At 40.5% G+C, this 24,264-nt stretch overlaps 1 protein-coding gene across 4 annotated transcripts in view; it reads left to right on the top strand.

The window, feature by feature from the left end:
• Positions 1-587: 587 nt before the first annotated feature.
• LOC131219018 (suppressor of RPS4-RLD 1) overlaps positions 588-24,264 on the top strand; it is a 140,992-nt gene continuing 117,315 nt past the window's right edge. For 2 of the 4 annotated variants that reach the window (XR_009157955.1, XM_058213980.1), the window contains exons 1-3: positions 602-972; positions 1,068-1,177; positions 12,138-12,634. Coding sequence is in view for 3 of the 4 variants with exons in the window: in XM_058213980.1 (XP_058069963.1) it covers positions 854-972; positions 1,068-1,177; positions 12,138-12,634 (726 nt within the window). In the remaining variant the exon portion in view is untranslated. Of the gene's footprint in view, positions 973-1,067; positions 1,178-12,137; positions 12,635-24,264 lie in introns of all 4 variants that reach the window. The other 2 variants (XM_058213982.1, XM_058213981.1) reach the window with 2 other exon arrangements.

Genomic DNA, 24,264 nt, shown 5'->3' on the forward strand with positions numbered 1-24,264 from the left:
TGTTGAGTCCCACTGTTGATGGACCTTGCACAGAAAATATCTTCGAGAAACAATCGCAACCTCTTAATTTATGGCCCATAAATAAACGGTTAAGAAGAGAAGGAAAATAACGGTCCAGAATCAACCAGGAAAAGTTGCAATATTGGCTGAAATAGTCTTTGGTAATTTTGAGGATCCGTCCATCCATCGTGGGACGCAGAATATCAATGGTCCAGAATTTAGCTAAGAGACAGTGGGTCCCACTTATTGTAATTGAAAACACGTCTTTACCATACGCGTATACATCGTGTAATTCCGCTTTTGCATTTGGAGATCACGATTCACTCGAGCCCCCAGCAAGGCTCTCATGCTCCCAAAATCTAATCGCCGCCCCACCATCAGCTGATCCAGACCGTCCAGAACCACTTAATATGTTAGTCAACATAGAAAAATCTCAACGGTCTTAGATCATTGCCGTTTCTGGGGTCAGCCGTGCTTAACTGATCTCTGACGATGATTTTCACTTTCACCACATCAATGATTTAGAATTGGGAGTTTTAGATGAACGGTCTGGATCATCACAGGGCGGGCATAATGGTCGAGCTGTTCGGGCGAGCCTCCGACCGAGAGCCTTCCTCGCAAACCTAGCAAAGAAAAAAGATTTTAAAAAAAAAAAAAAGAAAAAGAAAAGAAGAAAAAGACGGCATCAGCCATTCATAAAAGGGTAAGCAAGACACGGCAAATCCTTTCTGCATTCCCCTCTCTTCACATCTACAGTATCTTCTCTCTCCTTCTTCGAATAAACTCAGGAGAAGAAACATCAGAGCCATCCATCGATCGCTACATCGAATCCGTCCGTTCTTTGACCGACGCCATGGCGTCCATCGCCGAGCGGCAAGAGCTCGCCAAGCTCTGCACTTCTCGGGACTGGTCCAAGGCCATCCGCATCCTCGACTCTCTCCTTTCTCAATCTTGCTCGATTCAAGATATCTGGTAAAATGATCCGTCCTCGTCCGTGAATCGGATCTGTATCTTCGATAATCTGACTGTCTATGTTTCTTTCTTTCTTTCTTTCTTAATTTTTGCAGCAATCGAGCCTTCTGCTATAGCCAGCTGGAGCTACACAAACACGTGATCAAGGACTGCGACAAGGCGCTACAGATGGACCCCACCCTTCTCCAAGCTTACATCCTCAAAGGTCTGTTGAGTTGAACCCAGTCGGTTCACCACTTCCCTCTATTTTAGTGTTATTATAAGCTTTGGGACTGTTTGGATTCGCAATTGAACTGAATTGCAATTATTAGCCCAGTAAAGTGGACATAATGGAATCGCATTTTCATTGCTTCCAAGTTGGACTTGAAAGAAATATGGCTGGTTTGAGGCTGCTTTGTTATGAACTGTAGGAAACATAATAAACTGTTTTTTTTTTTTTCTTTTCTTTTCCCCCTCATTTCCTTGTGATTAAACTGAATGCTTGCAATTCATTTCATTTGCTCATCCAAATGCATTGTTATATTTGAGACAGATGAGTCTGTTTAGTCATGGAACTTAGGGTATGGGTTATCTACGGTTGCATTTGAGAGTTAGTAAATTACCACTGCGCGGAATGGCTGTTCAACCAAATGGACTTGTCATTTCAATCCCATGAAAGTCCATTTCACCTGATGCAGGATTTCAGGATGTTTTCTACATTTTTTTTAGGATAACCAGAATTTTGTTATAAGAAACAACTCTTGCAAAGAGGATGACAAGGCATAATCCAAGATACAAAGGAGAAGAAACTCCCCTTGATCATCTGTGTAAGTCCACATGTGTGTCTACAAAAACCTTTGATACTCAAGCCCACTTGATTGCCAAGATTTTTGCTTTGAGAAACACCACATCGGGGGAGCATGACGTATCCCGGAAGTCCTGTTATTACATCATACCAGTTTTCTTGCAGCATGGCAAGCGAAGATATTTTCCAGAAGGATGATTTTTCTTACCCCCTCATTGTGACCATGCTAGGCACTGAAGAGCTTACGAAATGCGAAGGGCAAGATGCATTCCACCTTGAGAAGACCAAGGAATTTCCACCATGCTTCTTAGGCAATGGGACAATGCATAAATAGGTGATCCACCATTTCTGTTCCACAGGGTGTCAATCATTAGCCACTTGTGTTTTTTACCATGCAAAAGCAGGGATACGAGGTGGCTCCTTACATGACGAATGGGGTTGGTATCACTGGAAATTGGGGAAGAAATAACCCAGCAAAAATATTTAACAAAGAAGCGGCCCACTCTATCAGGATCTAAATTGACGCCTTAAAGGAGAACCATAAGGCGACTAAAATCATCAAACTCATCATGTAAGAGGTTTCTTCAAAGGTGGTGAGTCCAAACCATATCTTCAAATATTGATATATATTGAGAGATGAGAACACCTTCCCCACCGATATGTGGAAGAAGCCTAGGAAAGACAATTTTAAGGGGTCTTCTTGGCACCACCTATCCAACCTTAACTAAATTGAGAGCAATCTCCAAGAGAATAAGAGATATCCATACTAAATGTATTATTGATGTGTTTTATGTATCGGTATTGCACCTAAGGGATATGGAAACATTGGTAAATATTGCATGTATAGCATGATATATCACAGTCCGAGGGAAACATTGGGAAAATGCTAGGAAAATGGTGGAATCTTTTAGTGAAACTTTAGGAGACATTAAATAACATGATTATATGCTCGTAACTCAAAACATTGCAAACAAACCATCTTAATAGTTTTCCATTGTTTAGGGGACACCCATATGCTTTTTTTTTTTTTGAAAGATGGACAAACCCATACATAGTCTGCCACATGTAATTGTATCCAAAATGAGTTCATGTCATTCAAATGTAATACAATGTTAAGCAATAAAATGCACGTAATACAACAAAAGCTAACTAACAAAATTACGGCGCGCTTGAAGTCGCTGTCCTTAATTTTTTTAAGAGGATAACAAAATTCATTAAAAATTAACAATGCAATTCCCAAGCCAAAGATAAGGGTGCGTGACCCCCACCTTAGTTAACCCGATCGGAGTGGAGTTAGCACCTCCAGTTGCTAGGGTAAATGGAATGTTTAACTTGACAGCCAAAGGCCTAACCTCCTAGCAAATAAAAGATAAGGACCAAGGCATAGGAACCTCCCTCTTGACCCAATGATGACGTCAGAAAAAGCTCCTTTCCACAATGATCTGCAAATTGCAAAACTGATTGTGGATCGTCCTTATGATATCTTGGAGGGCATGTGCTGTGGCCTTGTAGGCAGTCCCTATTTGGATTGGGCAGAGAAATAAGAACAACCTTCTTGCAGTCAGGAACCCCTACATCAGAGGTGCCTGCATGGCTGCATCCCTAATACAGATGCCATAAAGTTGAACTTCCATTTTCTAGCAGTGGGGGTTGCTCCAGTTTTTGTTAACATCAGCTATGGAAAGCCCTTTTGATGTAGGACGTGGCACAAAGACATTCCTAGCATGGTTGGACCAAAAGAAGGTGAACCATAAATTGGCCGTAACTTTTGATCCGGGTATCGTTACGGGGTGCACAACCTATCAATCTTTACTGAAACGGGCCATCCGAGGTGAATCGCGCGCTTTCAGCTTATAAACGAAAATTTAAGGAAAAATTACTATTCTTAGTAATTCTAATTTTTTAATTTTTTCTTATTTTTAGAGTTTTAGATTTTCTTCTTTTTTTAGAAATAACTTCTAATCATGCTAGGACTCTTGTAGCAAAAGTTTATTTGGAATTTTTTTATTTTTAGAAATTAGACTTTAGAAGAGTTTTACTAGAATTAGGATTTTTATTAGAGTTAGAATTTTACTATTTTTGGTAATTACGAATTTGAGGGAGTTTGAGTTGGAGTTTGATTCTAAAACTTCTTCCAAGGTTTGATATCACTATTTAAAGGGTTGTAAATTCGTTTTTATCATCGATCAATCAATTTTGGAATTTCTAGAATTTACTTCTATTTTTCTTATTTTCCCTCATGGATTTAAGGTATATCTATGACGAGTCTAGAGAAGCTCCGTGGATTCGGAGTAGTTATTCCCTTGAGGAAGACGATGATCGACCTCATCATGTCCATCCCTGCGTCAATTGGTATCAGAGCGAGGATGCTCCCCGGACCAATGACAAATAACGAAGGTATGGACTAAAATCCTGTGGACAGTGATCTATGGATTCGTTATCTTTTGGAAAGAATGAAAGCTTTCCATCGGGAGAGTCAGTTGACTATGCAGGCAACCCTTGATTGTCTTGCGGATACGCTAATTCTGCTTTAAGCCCAAGGCGATGCTTAACTGCCCGTGGTTGGCTGGTCGCTGTATGGCACAATCTCGATTTCTGTAAAGCACTACCAATGGTGAATCGTAGGGCTACCCCAGATGATTCGAGTTCTAGTGATGATGACCTCGATGATGGCTTTGCTTGGCGACCAGTCGATGGAGGCGACCGTCTATATCATGCTGAAAGAGACCATCGAGGTAAGGTTGAACTTCCTAGTTTTAATGGCTTATTACGTATAGAGGATTTCCTCGACTGGCTAGCCAAAGTAGAACAATATTTTGATTACACGGACGTGCTGGAGCATAAAAAGATGAAATTAGTAACATTCAAATTAAAATTCGGTGCTTCTGTATGGTGGGAGCAATTATAATTCTCACGTGCTCGAGAGTAAAAGGTTCCCATCTAATCCTGGCCACGGATGAGATGCCTTCTTCGATCATGATTTCTCTCTAGTGATTACGAGCAAATTTTTGTTCCAAGTTTCTAGCAATACCAAAATTGCTGACAGGGGAATCGAACAGTCACAGATTACACCGAAGAATTCCAGTGGTTGACAACGCAGAATGACTTGTTAGAAATCGAATCGCAGAAGGTAGCACGATTCATAGGTGGGTTACGATCGGCACTTGGTTGGGATCGTGGATGAAGTTGTTCAGTTGGTAGGTGGGGTGCAAACACAGCTTGCAAGAGTCCCTACTCAGCCTTATCCTTCAACTCAGCCTCCCATGACGGGTCTTACACAGGATTCAGTGCTGGCACAAGAAAAAGAACCAGTAGGAGGACGTCCCCAACCTCCTGCAACTGCAAATCGTGACACTGAGAGTGACCCATCTTGGCTTCAACGTGTAGCACCCAGAATAATGGGCCCGAGTAAGATTCCAAATCCTTATGGTCGGCCAAGGCCGAACACTTGTTACCGCTGTGGCCAATTGGGCCACTTATCAAACACCTGCCCTCAATGCCCCATAGCTCACTTGACCATTAATGAAGGAGGCATTGAAGGTGATACAGCAGAAGAAGACCCTGAATTTGATGGAGATGAACAAATCACTGAGGAAGGAGTTGGTGATGAAGAATGGTTGGCTGAGGATCTTGGCGAATCTTTTGTCGTGAGGCGATTACTGTACACTCCATGGAAGGAGTTACATCCGCATCGGCACAATATAATCCGTACGCGGTGTACCGTCAACAGCAAGGCTTGTAATGTAATCATAGACAGTGGCAGTAGCGAGAACATTGTCTCGAAGGCGATGGTGGAAAAATTGCAGCTACCTACGACTAGTGTTTTAAATATCGATGATATCGGCCGATATATCTTGTATCCCACCTGTGTGGTACGAAACACACAAGTAGTGGGATATATCCCACATGTTTGATCCGGTGAGCATTTTTAAATTTTGATTCCTTTTTTTTTTTTTTTTTTTGTAAATCATGTTAAATTGATGTCAAATTGTTACAAAACATGAAAAATCATGGATTGAGAGCTTCGATTTCGAGATTTGGAGGAGAATGACAGAGTTGTGGAAAATTGAAAAAAAATAAAAAATTTCCCAATTTCTTGCAAATCGGTCTCAATATATGTCCAAACATAAAATCAAACATGTATGTAACCTAACCTAGTGATTCTTCTTTTGCTTTTGAATGTATTTGTTGTGTTTCCACATTTCTTCTTACATTTATAAATTATATGAATATACTTGCATCAATTCAGTTAGATAACGCGTAGATTAGGACCACATACAAAGAAAGCCTGTTATGTGCACTTGTTTTTTGTAATGTTTTGATTTGTAAGTGTGTATTGATATCTTTTTTAACAATCACTGAAATTTCATTAACAATTCAACCAATTTCCAATGTTTCCCCATGTTTCCAACAACAGCGATACATTACGCAATACAACCGATATATCCCATGTGATAACCGATATGTATCCGTATCCCAAGGGTGCGATACGTAATGCGAAACCGATATTTCGAACACTACTTATGACTAGTGTTCGAAATATCGGTATCGTGCAATGTATCGCACTCTTGAGATACAGATACATTTCGGTTATTGCATGGGATATATCGTTTGTATCGCGTAATTTATCGCACTTTTTGGGAAACATGGGGAAACATTAGGAAATTGGTTGAATTTTTCAATGAAAATTCAGGAATTATTAAAAAATACCTCAATACACACTTTTAAATTATAAAATCTCAAAAAAGAAGTGCACATAATAAGTTTCCTTTGTATAGGGTCTTAAGTTATGCCTTGTATGATTGAACTAAGACAATTGACTATATTCAAATATGATGCATAATGGACAACTAATATGCCATGAAAAAAAAAGGATGGACATAGTGGATTTCTCACAAACATCATGGTGGGCCCCACCACGAGCTTGATAGGACCATGAGGCAGATTCAAATCTCATGTGGAACACACCACAGGAAACAGCGATTCTTGAACGGCCACCATTAAAAACTTCTCAGGGCCGCATTGAGGGTGAACCTTGACTATGGGCCCACCATGATGTATAGATTGTATCCATACCATCCATCCATTTTAAGAGATCATTTTAGAGCATGAGCCAGAGAACGATGTGCGTGGAACCCTGATTGTGGCCCCACCCATTATGTATGTGTTGTATCCACACCGTCCATCCATTTGGAGAGACCATTTTAGGGCCTGAGCCAAAGAATGAGGCCGATCCAATACTCAAGTGGACCCTACCACAAAAAACAGTGGGGACAATGACACCCACCATTGAGGTAATTTTTTCACTTACGACGCACCACTACCTCTTGATCGAGTGGCCCACCAGATTCAACTTCCATTCACGCTCACATCTTCTGCAGGTACCGAAATCCCCTCTTACATGGATTTCCCTCTTTTAGTTTGGATTTTTTTTTTTCAATTTTTTGAGAATCTTGCAAACCCAACATTCTCGGCCTTTTATCATTGGAATTCTCTCCTCAAATGGTTGTTGGCTCTTTAATGTGCGATAATATTACTAATATTGGGGATTTCGCAAAAAATCATGCGATATTGTGCGATATATCGCATGATACAAAAAAAATTATATATATTTTAAATTTATGGGATTTTTGATGGGTTTCGTCTCGTTGGCCAGCGATAACAGTAATATCGGCCGATATTATCGATATTGCGAACACTGCTTATGACAAAGCATCATTCCCTTTACTCGATTGGCTAGATAAAAAAGGTGAACGAGACCAAGGTAACCGAACAATGTACTATCTTGTTTTCAATTGGTAAAAATTATAAGGATCAAGTACTTTGTGAGGTGGTCGACATGGAAGCAAGCCATATGTTACTCGGTTGACCATGGCAATCAGACCGTGATGCGACCCACCGAGAATGAGACGATGTTTACGTCTTCGTCAAAGACGGATGAAAAATGGTCCTTGCCCCTATGGCACCAGAGACCACCCTGGAGCTTCTAAAGTGGAGAGGAGTTCTCTCCTGACCATTCGGTATTTCACAGAGGAATCCAAGGAGACCGACGAGGTGTATGCCGTAGTGGTAAAGGGTGAAGAATCGGAGCCTTTAAACATTCCCCCAAGTTTAAGGCCGTCGCTGAATGAATTTAAGGAAATCTGGGCCGAAGAGCTACTCGACGGATTGCCCCACATGCGGGATATCCAACATCACATAGACCTCGTCCTTGGGGCTAGCTTGCCCAACCTCCCTTACTATCGGATGAGTCCGAAAGAGTATGAGATACTCCAGGAGCAAGTGAAGGAACTGATCCATACTAGTCAAGTCAAGGAGAGTATGATTACATGTATTGTGTCAGCTCAAGAGCGTAATGGAAAGTACAAGGAAAAGGCTGATAAACATCGACGACAAGAATTATTTGAGTATCATGAGCGAAGTCCCTTGAGTAACTCGAGGATGAGTTTTTTCCAAGTGGAGGGGTCTAATGTAAGACGTGGCACAGAGACATTCCTAGCATGGTTGGACCAAAAGAAGGTGAACTATAAATTAGCCGTTACTTTTGATCCGGGTATTGTTACGAGACGTACAACCTATCAATCTTTACTGAAACGGGCCACCCGAGTGAACCGTCCCACAAAGTGGGTCGTGTCTATCTGTTTCTCTAGAAAACACGTACTTTCAGCTCAAAAATGAAATTTTAAGGAAAAATTACTGTTTTTAGTAATTCCTATTTTTTAATATTTTCTTATTTTTAGAGTTTTAGATTTTCTTCTTTTTTAGAAACAACTCGTAATCATGCTAGGACTCTTCTAGCAAATGTTTATTTGAAATTTTTTATTTTTAGAAATTAGGCTTTAGAAGAGTTTTACTAGAATTAGGATTTTTATTAGAGTTAGAATTTTACTATTTTTGGTAATTATGAATTTTAGGGAGTTTGATTCCGAAATTTTTTCCAAGGTTTGGTATCACTATTTAAAGGGTTGTAAATTCGTTTTTATCATCAATCAATCAATTTTGGAATTTCTAGAATTTATTTCTATTTTTCTTATTTTCCCTCGTGGATTCGAGTTATCTCTGTGAGGAGTCCAGAGAAGCTCCGTGGATTCGGAGTACTTATCCCCTTGAGGAAGATGGTGATCGACCTCATCATGCCCATCCCTGCGTCCCCTTTGGAGGTCATATGACTAGCACCAATATGAACATATTCTTCTTGATTTTCTTGGTAAAAGATGCAGTAGATGTATATGGAGATAGTGGATACACCATTATCTAACTGGTGATGCTATCAATTCTTTTGAGTGATTAATGAGGGCTGATGGTTGGAACAAAATACTTTCTGCACCACCTGCATTTTTGGTGGGAGGATGTGTTCAATTTTGATAGATGAAGGAAGCAGTGAGAACATAGTTTCATAGGAAATGTTAGACAAGTTGAAACTAAAAGAACACGTGCATTCATGTTCTTACTAGATTATGTGGTTCAAGAAAGTGGGCTAAAGTCTCTATTAAGTTAGGGTGCTTAGTATCCTTCTCCATCTAATCTAAGTACAAGGATGAGGTGCGGAGTGTTGTAGTAATTAATAATTATGGATGCACCCATTTTGCTAGTCAAAACATGTTTGTGGGACCGAGATATGGTGCATTTCGGCTTGGGCTAACACCTATTCTTCCATTGAGGACAATGTTAATATCATGTTGCACCCGAAGAATTAGCTTTAATACCCAAATTTAATAAGGAAGAGGGGTAGAAGTTGTCAGGCATCCAAAAGTAAGAAAGATGAAAGAGCGGAAGCAAAATGAGAAGATCATTGATAGCAAACCAAATTTCTGAGAACTTATGACTTATGAATGAACATTGTTGAGAGAAGATGTATAAAAAAGGAACTTGGTTATGGTTGACCTCCGTAAAGAAAAGTTTTTAGAGGAGCTCATAAGAAACTCAAGTCTAAGAACATTCGGCCATGCCGAGTCAAGAGGAAGTTCGTGGCAATGCCTGTGAGATCGGGTTGCCAAATGGCTTGGATATTTCACCGACTTTCAACATGGTTGATTTGTTAGGTGCTTGACATGTAAGATGAAGTTATTGCTGATATGGGCAAGCAATTGAATAAAAAAAGAAAGAAAGAGTGAAGTTGAACACATGTCATGCATGAGGACTACCGACACTCGAAAAGGCTAATACAAGTGATACTCGGTGAAATGGAAGAACAAATCTCTTATTATGAAGCATGTGGATCGCGGGCAGTGAATTGAAAAGATTGAACCTGAACTTCTAATGCTTGTATCAAGCATTTAACTCGTCAGAGTCAAGTTCTTTCTAACTCGGGGGGAATGACATAGGCCCAAGGCCCACCATGGGCCTCAACATATGCTGAATTTTGTGTTTTTTGCTGCTAGTTTTGGCGGCTAGTTTTAGATACTATCATTTACTAATTTTGGAAGATTAGGAGTTCTGGTTTTGAGGATTTTGTAACAATTATGGGGATGATTTTCTAGATTTACTCTTACTATTTTTAAGCCATTACAAATTAGCCAAGTTTATGTAGGTAGAGTTGTTGCTATCTTAGATAGATTAGATTGGTTTGACACAATCTAATGGTCCCAAAATCTACATCAAAGATTCATAGGGATTTTAGAGTGTGTTTTTGGGGTCAATAAAAGTGGTTGTGTTAAGAGGAAGAAAGCGCGCGCGCGCGCACACACACATATTTGGAGTTTTGTGAGGTTTTATTTAAGTATTTGTAAGAAGTGAAGTAGTTTCAATTTCAATAAAGTTGTTTATCCATCTCTATTCCAATATTCTAGCATGTGTTCTTCATCCATTCCTGTGGTTCAAATATTGAGATCTCATGTATTTGATAACTGGGCTGCAGCATCTCGTTAGCTTGGTCCATTTGACCATCTCTTGGCTGGGTAGTTGTGTATGCTATGCATATTACAAATCAATTTGTTAGGCATAAGGCATTATCTTGCTTCATTGATTATGCTGCCGTTCCTTAGATTTATCAGACATTTCTGGGTTTTCTGTTCATGCGTTCCCATTACCCTTGGATTGCAACTACTGTAATGTGCCTGCTGGTGCAAATTGTGCTTGGGGGCATCAATGACTTCTCTTCTACTTTGGGCTTCTCTTATTTATGTAAACATGCAGTGATATGGAAAATTTTGACATTCTATCATAATGATGCAATTCATTCTCCATATATGTCTCTAAGCTTGTCAATTGTGCAAAACTCAAAAACATCGGCATCTCAAATAAAAAAGGAACCAACATGCGCATGCCCTCACCCCCTCCCCACCAAAAAAGAGGATACAAGAAAAGAAAAAAAAAAAGCAAAAAATGGAACCATCCCTAGTAACTGTCAATGTCCATTATATGAAGATCTAGTTCCTGATCCTTACTCCACTGCACGCCCATGCACACAATTTTATAGAAAGCCAAATTTCGTGTTTATTCTCAAGAATGAAATGTATGCATGTTGGGAATAAATTAAAAAAGACTAAACTTTCCCTTAGGCCACCACATCATTGTCATCGTCGTCATCGCCATCGTCATCATCATCCTAGCCATGCCCAGCTGTGTAGGGTTAATCAATCCTATCCGAGGCCCTATCCTCGGTAAATGTGCAAAACTTCAGTTCACTTCACACCACCTAATCCAAGTCCATTTAGGCCTTCCTTTCTTCCTCCTTTCAGGCCATTCAAACCTAAGTAATGTTCCCTCATTACCAGAGCCGTCTCTGGTCTATGTTACACATGGAAAAAACCATCACAATCTATTCTCCATCATTCTCTCTCAATAGAGCTGCTCCTTGGCTGCTCCAAATGACTTTGTTCTTAATTTTTTTTCTTCCTAGCCTTGCCACACATCCATCTCAAACTCCTCCCGTTTGCAACACTCAAATCTCCTGTTAGCAACACCCAAATCTCTGCTCATGCTGCTTTCTAATTGCCCACCTGCCCCTAATAGCATAGCTAAACAACCGTCTTATAAAAAAATCCCTTAAGTTTCATAGGCATTCAGCGATGGCACAAGACTCTAGACTCCGGAGGCACTTCTCCACTTCATCGACCTAACTCTAAAGTTTTCCCTTAGCCCAGTACAATGACACGAATATTTTAGTTTTTTGATTTACTGCAGTCAATGATAAAGCAATGATGCAATCAGAAATAGTAACTGTATTTCACTTATGGGGTTCTTGGTGACTCTCCTGATTGATTCTTCTTATGACTTTTGTCCCATAGCTTTATGAAAATCCGTCTAAAAAGAGATATTGTTCTTGGAGAATAGTTTTTTCAATGTACAAATGAAATTTTCAATGTGAAATATTCATAACACGTTTCTATTCGTGTTCTTGCATCAAATCATCTATATAGTGTGCCACTTCTCCTTCCAGGTCGCTCGCTGTCAGCTTTGGGGAAGAAAGATGATGCACTTCTTGTATGGGAGCAGGGTTATGGAAATGCTGTGCGTCAATCAGCAGATTTGAAGCAATTGCTGGAGCTGGAAGAGCTACTGGCTGGTGCTAAACAGAACAAAACTATTATTTGTGATGACCATGCCATGGAGTCCTCGAGCATAACTACATCTGCTTCTGATTCCGGGTCTGAAATTCACAGTAAATCAATTAATGGGCATGAAATCCGCCGCAAATCAAGGGATGACCTTGCTATGGAGTCCTCGAGCATAACTACATCTGCTTCTGATTCTGGGTCTGAAGTTCACAGGAAATCAACTGATAGACGTGAAATCCGGAGCAAATCAAGGGATACAGCTGAAATACGCAACAAATCAAGTAATGGAGCTATAATAAATAAAAAGGTTTTTGTTACAAGTACTTCAAAGACCAAGTCAATAAGCTTGGATTTCCGATTATCACGAGGAATAGCACAGGTATAACTGTACTTCTATGAACGGTACCTTGAATTACCTCAACGTTATGTGATATGCTTAAAGATAAAAAATTCAGAGTGATACAAGAGTAGAGCTTACACATTCTTTATCTATTACTTCAAAGATGATCAAAATGTAATTGGGACAGAAATCACTTCACTGAAGGAACTGGTTCTTGAAAGTTAGTCTTTTATGTTGCAATGTGCTGCTGGTAAAGTTTTCCATAGGTTGTTGGTTCATGTTAGGCTTCTCAGGGCCTGTTTGTTTTACCCATGACCACAATAATGTTAAGGACATGGGCAATGATTACAAATTACTTTATCTGTCTCTTGACACCAACTTCATTTGACCGCAATGATGGCAATTTTACATTTTTTCAATGTCAAATCATTATCAAAATAAACTGATGTTGCCGTTTGGAGGGAGATTTTTACAATAGTTACATGAAAAAGTGCAATGATTACAAATTACTTGTCTGCCGAGTACATCTGCATTTGACTGACCACTCCTGTGTTTGGTTTGGCAGTGATAAAACAGTAATGATGACATAATTACTTTACATTACCAGGGAAATGGGCAAAACAAACAGTCCCTTAATGTTTTTCACTCATTCAACGTAAATCATCAAAACTTGTTAAAGTGCTGGTTATATACCTAATTCAAAAACTTGAAACCTCCAGCCAGGTCAGGCCAACTCGAAAACTGGACCATTTCTTTTCTTCACTGGACTTGGTATTTCGTTAGTTACATTTAAAATACTAAAGGAGTAATAAATATTTAAATTGGTCACCCTTCAAAAATAATTAATATTTAAATTGGTTATCTTTGCAGTTGACTGGTAAGCATGCTGTAATGCGCTGGGTGTCTGGTACTGGAGGTCGTTTCCATCCTTGGACGTAAGATCAATAAGTGGCCTATTATGTATTTGGGCCTTTTGCTTGTTGCTCATCCCCAGTTTATTTTGTTTCGGAATCTTATTGTTGGGAAATCTGAGTAAAGATTGACATCTTGAAATCAAAGCTTTATATATTTTTGGGGGAAGAATCATGGTTATCAACCAATCTCTGGCGATTCTTTTGCTTTCTTATCTCTACATGTTTCGGATTCCGAGTTAGGTGACTGGAAGTTTAGAAAGGATTTAGAGTTTAGAATTTTGAGTTAGGTGACTGGGAGGTTACAAAGGATTTAGAGTTTAGAATTTTGAGTTAGGTGACTGGAAGATTAGAAAGGATTTAAAGGAATTTCTTATGGCGGGAGGGTAGTAAGATGTTAGCATCATTTGGTTAAATGAACTGATGTTCAGAAATCAAAGAAACAAGGTAGTTTGGGTATTGGTAGGATTAAACAGAGTCGTCGGGCTCTACTTGCAAAGCTGTGGTGGCATTTTGCTTTTGAAAAGGAGGTATTGTGGAGTATGCTTATTCGTAGTAAATATGACATCAAGGAGAGAGGCTGGGTGTCGGGTGATGGGAGAGGTGTGGTGGGGGTCGAAGGTGTGAAAAGAAATTGCCAGGATGAGAGAGGTATCTAATAGTATGGAATGATCAGTTAAGGAGGGTGTGTGGTTAGTTTCTAGTAGGAACATGGTTGGCAAATTGAACATTCGGTGTGTGCATTTCCTCAAATATATAGGGTGGCAAGTCAAAAGGAGGCTCAGGTGAAGGATTGCTAGGAGATTTGGGGGGAAGATCAGAATATTTTTTTTGTTAAAAATCTAAAAGAGGAGTTCGTGTCAACTATGAATCTCATGCTAGGCTTGAAGAAGTTTTTATCATTGTAGATAGGGAGTAAAAAGGCTTTGGAAGTGGATGTTGAAGGGTGAGTTCTCAAACTCCTTTTTTCTTGTGAGTTGTTAAGGGATAATGTTCCTCCTTTTAGTTTAGAACTTACTCTCCTAAGGGTATCAACCTCTTCTTCTTCTTAGATCGTGATTGCTGAAATTTTTTTCACTATGGATCATCTTAAAAGCTGACATCACTAGCTCCCGAGAATCTATTTCATGTGCAAAGAGCCAGAGGAGTCAGTTGATCATTCATATTTGTAGCGTAAAGTAGCTTTAGGAATTTTAGGGGAATTTCTTTTTGTTTTCACCTCTTGGATGTTTGTTAGTTTCTTCAAGATGGAGTGCTTAACATTTTAAAAGAGTTTTTTATTTTTTATTGCCATATAACCCCTATTTTTTCTGACAATTCTTGACATTTATCAGTTTTTTCAAGAGGGAGTGGCTAGAATTTTTAAGTTTTTTATTTTTATTTATAGCATTTTTATTTTTACTTATTTTTTATTTTTTACTTTTTATAGCCCCTTTGTTTTTCCCCCCCTCCATATATCCCCTATTTTTTCTGATAATTCTTGACATTTGTCGGTTTTTTTCAAGAGGGAGTGGCTGGAATTTTGAAGTTTTTAAAATTTTTTTTTTATTTTTTTTATTTTTTATAGCCCCCTCTATTTTTTTTTTTCTTCAACATTTGTAGATTTCCACTTGTAGTTTTGCAATTTTCATATTCCCTCAATACTATTTCTTGACGACTGTGATGGCCATCATGTTATATGTTGATGGCACGTTTTTGTTGATGTGAAATGACTAGAACACCCTCGTAGGTGAAATGACCCCACTGCCACTCCCCTCGAAATCACCACCTTGCCCATCTCACCTCCACCTCCATCATTGAATCCCCCACCAACACTACCATTTGAGTTCGCCGTTGCCTCCATCACCATTGCCAAAACCACCACTAGCATCCACACCACCGTCCATGCCTCCATCGCTTCCCTATTGAACCCACCACCTTCCACTTGCCCTGTCACCTTGCCAAACACCACTTCCTTGCTTCACAAAATAAGTACCAACTAATGAATACCGTCAACCACTTGGTGGGCGATGATTTTTTTTTTTTTTTTTAAATATTCTAAGTTACCTCACTCGGCTCCTTGGAAATTTGATCAAACACCAAGTGTGCAAACCGAAAGTTCCCAATACTCAGAAACAACCTCACGAGCCAATTTTGCAAAAAACACATTCGAATCTAGTCCAAGCTATAGAACCTGCCCTTGAATGACCGTCTTCCCTAGTACCCCCTAATTCAGTGTAAGCATTCAGTACAAAACGAACCTTTAATTTTTCCGAAATGATGCCCCTCTCCAACATCGGCTTCATCATCATCATCTAAGCCTTGTCCTAACTAATTGGGTCGGATACATGAATCATTTTCCACCATTCCACTCTTTCAAGATTGTCTTTTCTTAGTACCCCCACCCATGTCTTTCTGTGCGCACTCATAACTGGCATATTTCTTAAACTCCGTTGCACATGATCAAACCATCTAAGTCTACTTTTCCTCATCTCCACTTTACAACACCAACTTATACAATTCAAAGCCAATTTGAGGGGTAGTGCTCTTAGAATAGGCCCTGATCATGGTGCTTCAGATGAAGGTGTTTAGAGGGGTTTCAGAGCAGTTGAAGAGGAGGTGGGTGTAGCCGAGATTGCCGTTGGGGGAGAGAGTGTTGAATATGAGGAGGGTAGTTGTGGGGAGACGGTCTTGAACTTGGTGGCAATGAACATCTGGATAGTCTTCACCGTAGGGCTCTCACTCTCCCTAATATTTGCTTGATGTTCATGGGGAACGTGGAATCGATCAACCATCTCTTTATTCATTGCAACTTTGTTTGGAAAGTGTGGGATTTCTTCCTTCAAGAGGCTAACAATATGTGGTTAATGCCAGAATCGGTGGAGAATCTCATGTGGGTGTGGCAGGTGGGGATGGTGGGAAAGCGTGGAAAAAGATCTGGAGGCTCCTTTGCTATCTTTCGGATTATTTGGAAAGAGAGAAATGAGCGGTGTTTTAAGGGTGGTAAATCCTCGGGAGACGGGGTTATTAGGGTTGTCATTGGCCTCATTAGTAGGGGTGTCAATGGGCCGCGCTCGGGCTTGAAAAATCAGAATTTTGAAAGACCCGGTCCGAAGCAGTTCAAAATCCAGGCTGAGACCTACCCCAGGCCCAACCCATTTATGACCCTACTCATTAGGTGTTGGATCCCTCGTGAGTCTACTCCTATGGCTGTTCTTTCTTTGCCTGTTTAGCGGCATTTGTGTAGCTTTGTATTCTTTTCCCACCTTTTGGTGGGCTTTTCAATAAATTGTTGTTTTTTTTTAAACGTTCAATAAATTGTTGTTATGTCTAAAAAAATAAAATAAAAAATCAGGTAGGCGTGGAGCTGCTTGAGCTCTTGCATGGAAGGAGTAGAGTTCAAGAAGGGAGAGTGTAGGGTCCTTGAAATGGAGGGTGGTGTTGGTGGGATTGCAGTGGGGTTTGTTGTGGGTTAGGAGAGTGAGAGAGGATGGGAAGGAAGGAGAGAATATCAAGGATGCGTTGTTTGGCAGGAGTAGCGATGGAGGTGTAGGTGGTCGTTTTGTGGCGCTGGCGTTGGATGGAAACTTGGTGGTGTTGGATTTAGCAATTGAGGTGGTGGGATGGGTAGTGGCGATGACATAGGTGGTGGGTTTGGGGGGCAAGTGTTTGTGGGGTCGTTTTGGTCATTTCACTCAAGAGGATGTTTTGGTCATTTCACATCCGCAAAAATGCGTCGTTAACAGATAATGAAATGGCCGTCACGACGAAGGGCTAACAAGCCTTGCCAGGAAACTGTGGTGAAGGAATATGGAAATCGCAAGACTATTAGGTGTATTTGCAAATATTAGAAAGCAGAGGGGCTATATGAAAAAAAACTCTTTTTATAACTTGGTAGGGGGATCCATTCAAAGAAAAGATGCAATATTCTTTAGCAACAACAAGAGGAGATTAAGTGGACACAATGGTCTAGAGCAACATGGCTTAAAGAGATTAGAATAAGAAAAAATTTCATGACATTGCTCTTGCTCGTGCTAGGATTAATAAGATTTAGTGTGTTGGTGGATGGTAAAAGGGTCAAAGAAGAATCTTAGATTTGTGGTACAATAGTTCAGTTTTGTAAGAACTTGCTAACAAGTGAGAGGTGGGAGCAGCTGCAGCTCAATAATTTGTCATTCGACCAAATCTTTGCAGTGGAGGCCGAATCTCTAGAAAGGCTATTCTTTGAGGAGGAACTCAAAGTAGTGGTGGAAGCCTTAGATAGGGACAAGTCTAGGGTCTGGATGGTTTTCCTATGGTATTCTTCCATTTTTTTTTTTTTTTTGGGAATCGGTGAAGGGTGCTTTTGGTAAATTTTATAGCTGAGTTTGTTGAAAGAGGTCGTCTATTGTTGGAGTGAGGTGCTTCCTTTATAGTAATTATTCCAAAGAAAGGGGCTGAATGGTTGTGAGACTTCAGGCCAATTAGCCTTATTAGGGGCCCGTGCAAGATCCTAGCTAAAATTTTGGTTGTGAAGTTTTGAGTGGTTCTAGTGAACGTAATTTCGAATGTCTAAGCTCTAAGGTATGTTTGTTGTCGGAAGACAAATCCTGGATATTGCTCAAATTGCTCTCTAACGCATTGGTTTGTGTTATAGGAAAGGAAAAGGGCATCATCTGCAAGTTGGATATTAAGAGATTAAGAGAGCATACAACCATGTCGACTGGGACTTCCTTGACTATATACTGAGGCATTTGGGATGTGGGCAGAGATGGAGGTGGATTCAAGACTATATGTCAGCCAAGTTATCTATGTTGGTTAACGGGTCCCATAAAGGTTTTTTTAAGCCTTTGAGAGGTCCCTGGTAGGGGGATCCGCCTTCTCCTTGTTCATGGTGGTAGCGGAAGTGGTCAATAAGATGTTAGATAGAAGCAGTGTTCGAAGTATCGATATCGCTACAAGTTTCGCTGGCCAGGGATATGGAAACAATATCGATATTGTCAATAATATTGGTGATAATAGGAAATGCGGGGAAACATGGGAAAAACGGTGGAAATTTTCAGTGAAACATCAGGAGATGTTAAAATGGACATATTTGCATATTTAGAAATAAACAAATTGTAAAAAGAATGCATACATAACAAGTTTCCATTTAATGGGGCTTTAAAAGCATGTGTTGTTGTAAGGAATCAGTACAACTATCCCATCCGACCTATTTAACCATCCAACCTTCCATCCAAGCATCCATCAATATTGCAAAATATCAACAACACGTGATATTTCACCAAGAAATCACCAACAAGTGGAAAGGAAACGAAAGATTGTGGTCTCAATATCGCATATGTTGCGAATTGTGATATCGATAATATCGAGATATTATCAATATTATCAATGACAAATTGAACACTACATACAACCATGTGCCCATTAATTAAAAAAATAAAATAATAAAAATAATAATAAAATAAAAAATTGAAATAAAAATTTACTATTGAAATATCGTCGATACACTTATGATACAAGCATTACCTAGAATTTACATAGTTAAAAATATTGGCGATACATTGGCGATATTGATGCAGAATTTACATAATTGAAAATATTGACGATTACATTAGTGATATTGATACGTTGCCGATACTTAGAGATACATTGCTAATATTTGGAATTTTTGTTACTACCAGCATTATCGGTATCGCTACTAGTGTTATCGGTATCGCTAAGCTGGAGATAAAGATAATATCGGAGATATTTCGATAATATCAGAGATAATTCAAACACTGGATAGAAGTCAATTTGTTGGTCTCATTAGCCAATTTAGGTTGGAGAATGCAGAGTTTTAGATTTCTCACCCATAGTTTGCCAATGACATCATCCTATTATGTGATGTAGAAGAATATGGTGGATAACTTGAGGAAAATTGTGAGATGCTTTGAAATGGTGTCGGCCTTTATGGTCAATATCCATAAAGGTGGCGAGGTTAGCGGAGTTATTTGGGTGTCGTGCAATGGATATGGCATTAAGAGTTTTGAGAAGCTGATTTTGGCTCATGGTGGTAGGGTGAAGACCAAAACCTTGCCAAGTACTCGTGGGCATAAAGAAGGGACAAATTGACACAGGACAATTAACCACTTGCTCTAAAAGCTCGAACTATTAGAGCATGACGATCAATCCCTTTATCTCATAGCCCAAGCGCCACATCTCATGGGTTAGGATCTCGGTCGAACCCTCCTCGTGGGCCCCAAATCACATGGGTATCGCCTCACACGGGTCGGGCCCGCCTCACACGAGCCACCTGCTTCACACGGGCCGCCCACCCCGAGTGTGCCCCTGCATCCCACAGGCAACCCCACTCGAGCCTGGTGTGAAAATGCCCCATGCATTGCAAACTAAGGGGCCTAAGACTTAAGACTAGCCTAAAATACTAATGTTATGACAAAGGAAAAGTGACTCAACTTTTTTTTTTTTTTTTTTTAAGGCAACAGACGAAAATGCATTAAATGAAAAGAAGATACAAAAGAAGAGAAAGAAACAAAGATAGCAAAAACAAACCAAAGACCTAAGGACCGACTGCTGAGGTAGCAAAAGAACCTAAGGGCCCAAAAAGCTAAAATCCACTACTTTCATAATATTAACATTAGCAGCCCATTCAATTAACAAACGCTTGGCCCTAGACCCAACACACTTAGAAGAAGAAGAAGAGTTGTTGAAGCATCTGTTGTTCCTTTCTTCCCACACGGCCCACCAGATGGCAAGAATGGCCATTCGCCAAAGAGAGGACTTCAACTTCCCTAACTTAAGACCATTCCAAGCAACTATCAGCTCTGCGGCTGTGAGTGGAGAACACCAGCTGACTGAAAAGGCATGGCAGAAGTCTTCAATAATGGATGATATAAACTGACAGTGAACCAACAGGTGATTTACCGACTCCGCCTGGCACATACAATTTATACAAATATTGGTGATCGACATTCCTCTCTTGGCCAAGTTATCGATGGTTAGAATTCTATTGCGCCCCACCAACCACCCGAAATAAATAACTTTAGGCGGAACTTGAACCTTCCAAATACACGACGTGGCGACATGTTGATCCTGGTTTGGAGGATAAATCTTCCTATATGAAGATTTAATAGAGAAAGCACCAGATTTCTCGAGGGGCCAAGTAATGCGATCGGACATGTCAGGAAAGATGGTAGAGTGCTGGACATACTCCAGGAGAGTCACATACTCAATAGCTTCATTTTCAGAAAGACTACGAACGCATCTGATATCCCAGACCGAGATTCCTAACAAGACAGAGCAGCAGCTATTTATGAAAACATCCTTGTTAGGGGAGATTCGGTATATCAGGGAAAAGAGAATTCTAAGAGGGGAATCCTCGAGCCAGATATCCTTCCAAAAATGAATGGACGAGCCATTGCCCATCACATAGGAAACAGAATTAATGATCGAAGGACTGATCTTGAGGATGCCACGCCAGATGTGAGAAGCCTTATAGTACGAGGACTTCCTCAGCCACCAACCGCCCTGAGAAGCACCATATTTCCCTGTGATTGTCGTGGCCCATAGCGCATCCTTAGCAGTTGCAAATCTCCAAACCCATTTCCCCAAGAGAGATGGAGGTTCTTGACATTAGCCCCCCCCCCTCGCTGAAAACTTTGCAGACCTCTTTCCAATCCAGCAAGTGAAATTTATGCTGGTTTTCCTTCCCAAACCAAAGGAAGTCTCTTCTAATTTTCTCCATACGCTTGAGGACCGAGCCGGGACATCTGAACAGCGTCATGAAATATAGGGGGAGGCTGGACATGGCAGATTTGATCAACGTCAGGTGGCTGCCCAAGGAAAGATACCTGCATTTCCAAGAGGCCAGGAATTCCCACATTTGCGTTGGCGGGGCACCCACATAAAGCGGAAGACCAACAAAAACAGTTGGGAACGAGTCAACCCAGCAACCCAAAGAATCGGCAAACTTTTGAATAAAGGGAAGAGGGGTATTAATACCAAGAAGCTTCGACTTTTTCATATTAATCCGAAGACCCGAAACTGCTTCAAAGCAACGAAGAGTAGTTAAGAGGTTGTCGATTTTTTCTTGTGATGCCTTAGAGAATATGAGGGTGCCATCCGCAAACTGAATGTGGGTGAGCGGGTCAGACAGACCTGGCATCCGAATGCCACGCAGAATATTATTTTGCTCTCCTGTCTTCAGCATAAGCGACAGAGCTTCGGCAACGATAAGGAACAAGAAGGGGGAGAGGGGATCACCCTGTTTGATACCGCCCGAGCTTTTAAAAAGGTCTTTGGGGGACCCATTCAGAATAATCGAGAAGTGGGCAGAACCAACACAGGCAGCAATCCATTGCCTCCATTTAAACCTGAATCCCATCCGGCCTAAAATATAGAGAAGGAACTCCCAATCAATATGATCATAGGCCTTAGCTAAATCCAGTTTACAGAAAATTCCTTGAGATTTTGACCTGTGGCACGAGTGGAGAACCTCGTTGGCAATAAGGGCACCATTCGTGATTTGTCTACCTTGGATGAAAGCCGATTGGTTAGGCGAGATAAGATTATCAATGACCTTGGATAGCCGCATCGAGAGCACTTTAGAGAGGATTTTGTAGGGGCCACCGATCAGACTGATTGGTCTGTATTCAGAGAAAGACGCAGCACCCGAAACCTTAGAGATTAGGGAGATAAAAGTGGCACCCAAACCCTTCGATAATCTGCCTCGTAGATAAAATTCATGAAAGAACCGAACAATGTCATGACGGATAGTATCCCAAAATTGCTGATAAAATGAAAGCGGAAACCCATCCAGCCCCGGAGATTTGTCACCACCCAGCGCATCTATGGCTACCTTGATCTCTTCTTCCGAAAAAGGTGATTCGAGAATGGAAGCTTCTCCTTCTTTCAATCTGTTGAAATCGAGATAGTCCAGCCGAGGGCGAGTCCAACTGTCTGACGATAGGAGGGCTGAAAAGTGTGATATGGCGAGCTCCTCGATCTCCTTCCTATCCTCGATTCTTTTCCCGTTCTCAGAAATACTGAAGATGGTCTTCACCCTTGTGTGCATATTTGCCATGGAGTGGAAATACTTTGTATTTTATCCCCCTCCGCAATCCATTTCTCACGAGATTTAATCCTCAAGAAAGCTTCTTCTTCTAGGGCTTTGTTCGACAGGATCTGGAGATATCGATGCATCTGGATAAAAATTGTTTGGGCCACGGGATTCCTTCGAAGTCAGAGTCCAATTTCTGAAGTTCGGTGAGGAGCGTATCAGTTTCAAATTCCTGTTTAGTAGCTTCCTCCTGTCGCCATTTCTCGATCTTAGATTTGAGGAGGTGAAGTTTACCAAGAAGAATATGACCCGCAAAACATCCACTTGAAAAGAGGCCCACTAGTCAGTAACCTTTTGCCGAAACCCGAAAGCCCTCGATCTGTAGCCAAGCGGAGTTGAACTTGAGAGGCTTCGGACCCCAGTTTTGAGCGTCCATACTGAGGAGAATGGGGCAATGGTCAGACGTAGTGCGCGGAAGGGCCAATTGATAGGAGGCCGGAAAGATATCGAGCCAGTCCGAGGAGACAATAAATCTATCCATAGACTAACCTAGACGCTGCAATATGTAAACATAGACTCTTGCAATGAATTCACTAACAAGACCCTAGGTGTGATGAATGTGCTGACCCTACATTTACTTGTGCTAAAACCCTATGCTCTAATAGTAAAATTTGATGCAAGATGTGTGATCTAACCATTTGGATGTAGAAGATTATTAAAGGATTAATCAAAATAAGTTAAATATAATGTGCCGTTCTACCATGATTAAAAGAGTTCCCAATAGATAATAAAATTCAGATTTATGTTCAATCACAATCCCACAGAGGCATAAACCACATAAGCATGAAAATCTAAGGCCTAATGAGAGACTGGAACTCTCATATTAGCATAGGTACAGTTCTAATTCAATGGGCAGATTTGTGCAATTCTAAGGTTAGAACGTTGGGGATTTTAAAGGTTATTTGGGGTTAGGGTTTTACCAAATCAAAGAAGGGGAAAGAGGGTGTACGGTTGTCCATACAGTCGTCCCTACGGTCCGTACGGATAGGGGCAGACCGTACACTCTTTGGTTTTGATTGATTAGGCCTAGTTTATGGTTATAGGATGATGGGAAGTAAGATTGTGGAGCATGTTGAAGGGTAAGGAAGATTTTGGTTATAAAGTAGAGAAATAGAAAAGGTGTGAAAAAAAATACGTTTTAGAGAAGAATAAGATAGAGATGAAGAGGATAACTAGGCTTCACAGCTTTGGATTCACACCAAGCGTCTCTTTTCACAAGAGAATCTCAAATCACATGAGAAAAAAGGCTTTTCTAGCAAAAGAGTCTTTTTTTTTTTTTTTCCATTCCATAATAATGTACTAGGGCTGGACGTCCCCCCTTATACAGTCTCAATGAATGTGTTTTTACAAAAATACCCCTCAATAAAAACACACCTCACGTCCCATGATGCAATAAGCTGAAAATAACTCGTTCTAAACTATAAATAACCATAAAAAACATAAAATTACTAATGATCAAAGTGATCAAGGATCACGACAATCCAACCGCCCGATCGAAGAATCCACAAGATCCAACAGCCCGATCGTCGTGTCCTCGCGATCCGATGGTCAAAACTCCTCAAATAAGCAGCCCACATGCATATTTTTAGTGTAGGGTCTTCGAAGGTGCACAAGCATACATGTGGGGTCTTCAAGTCCTTAGTGCGGCCCACCCGGGCCCACGTACAAGTCATTGAGCCAAA

Source organism: Magnolia sinica, chromosome 11, assembly GCF_029962835.1.
Source record: "Magnolia sinica isolate HGM2019 chromosome 11, MsV1, whole genome shotgun sequence".
Classification (NCBI taxonomy): Eukaryota; Viridiplantae; Streptophyta; class Magnoliopsida; order Magnoliales; family Magnoliaceae; genus Magnolia; species Magnolia sinica.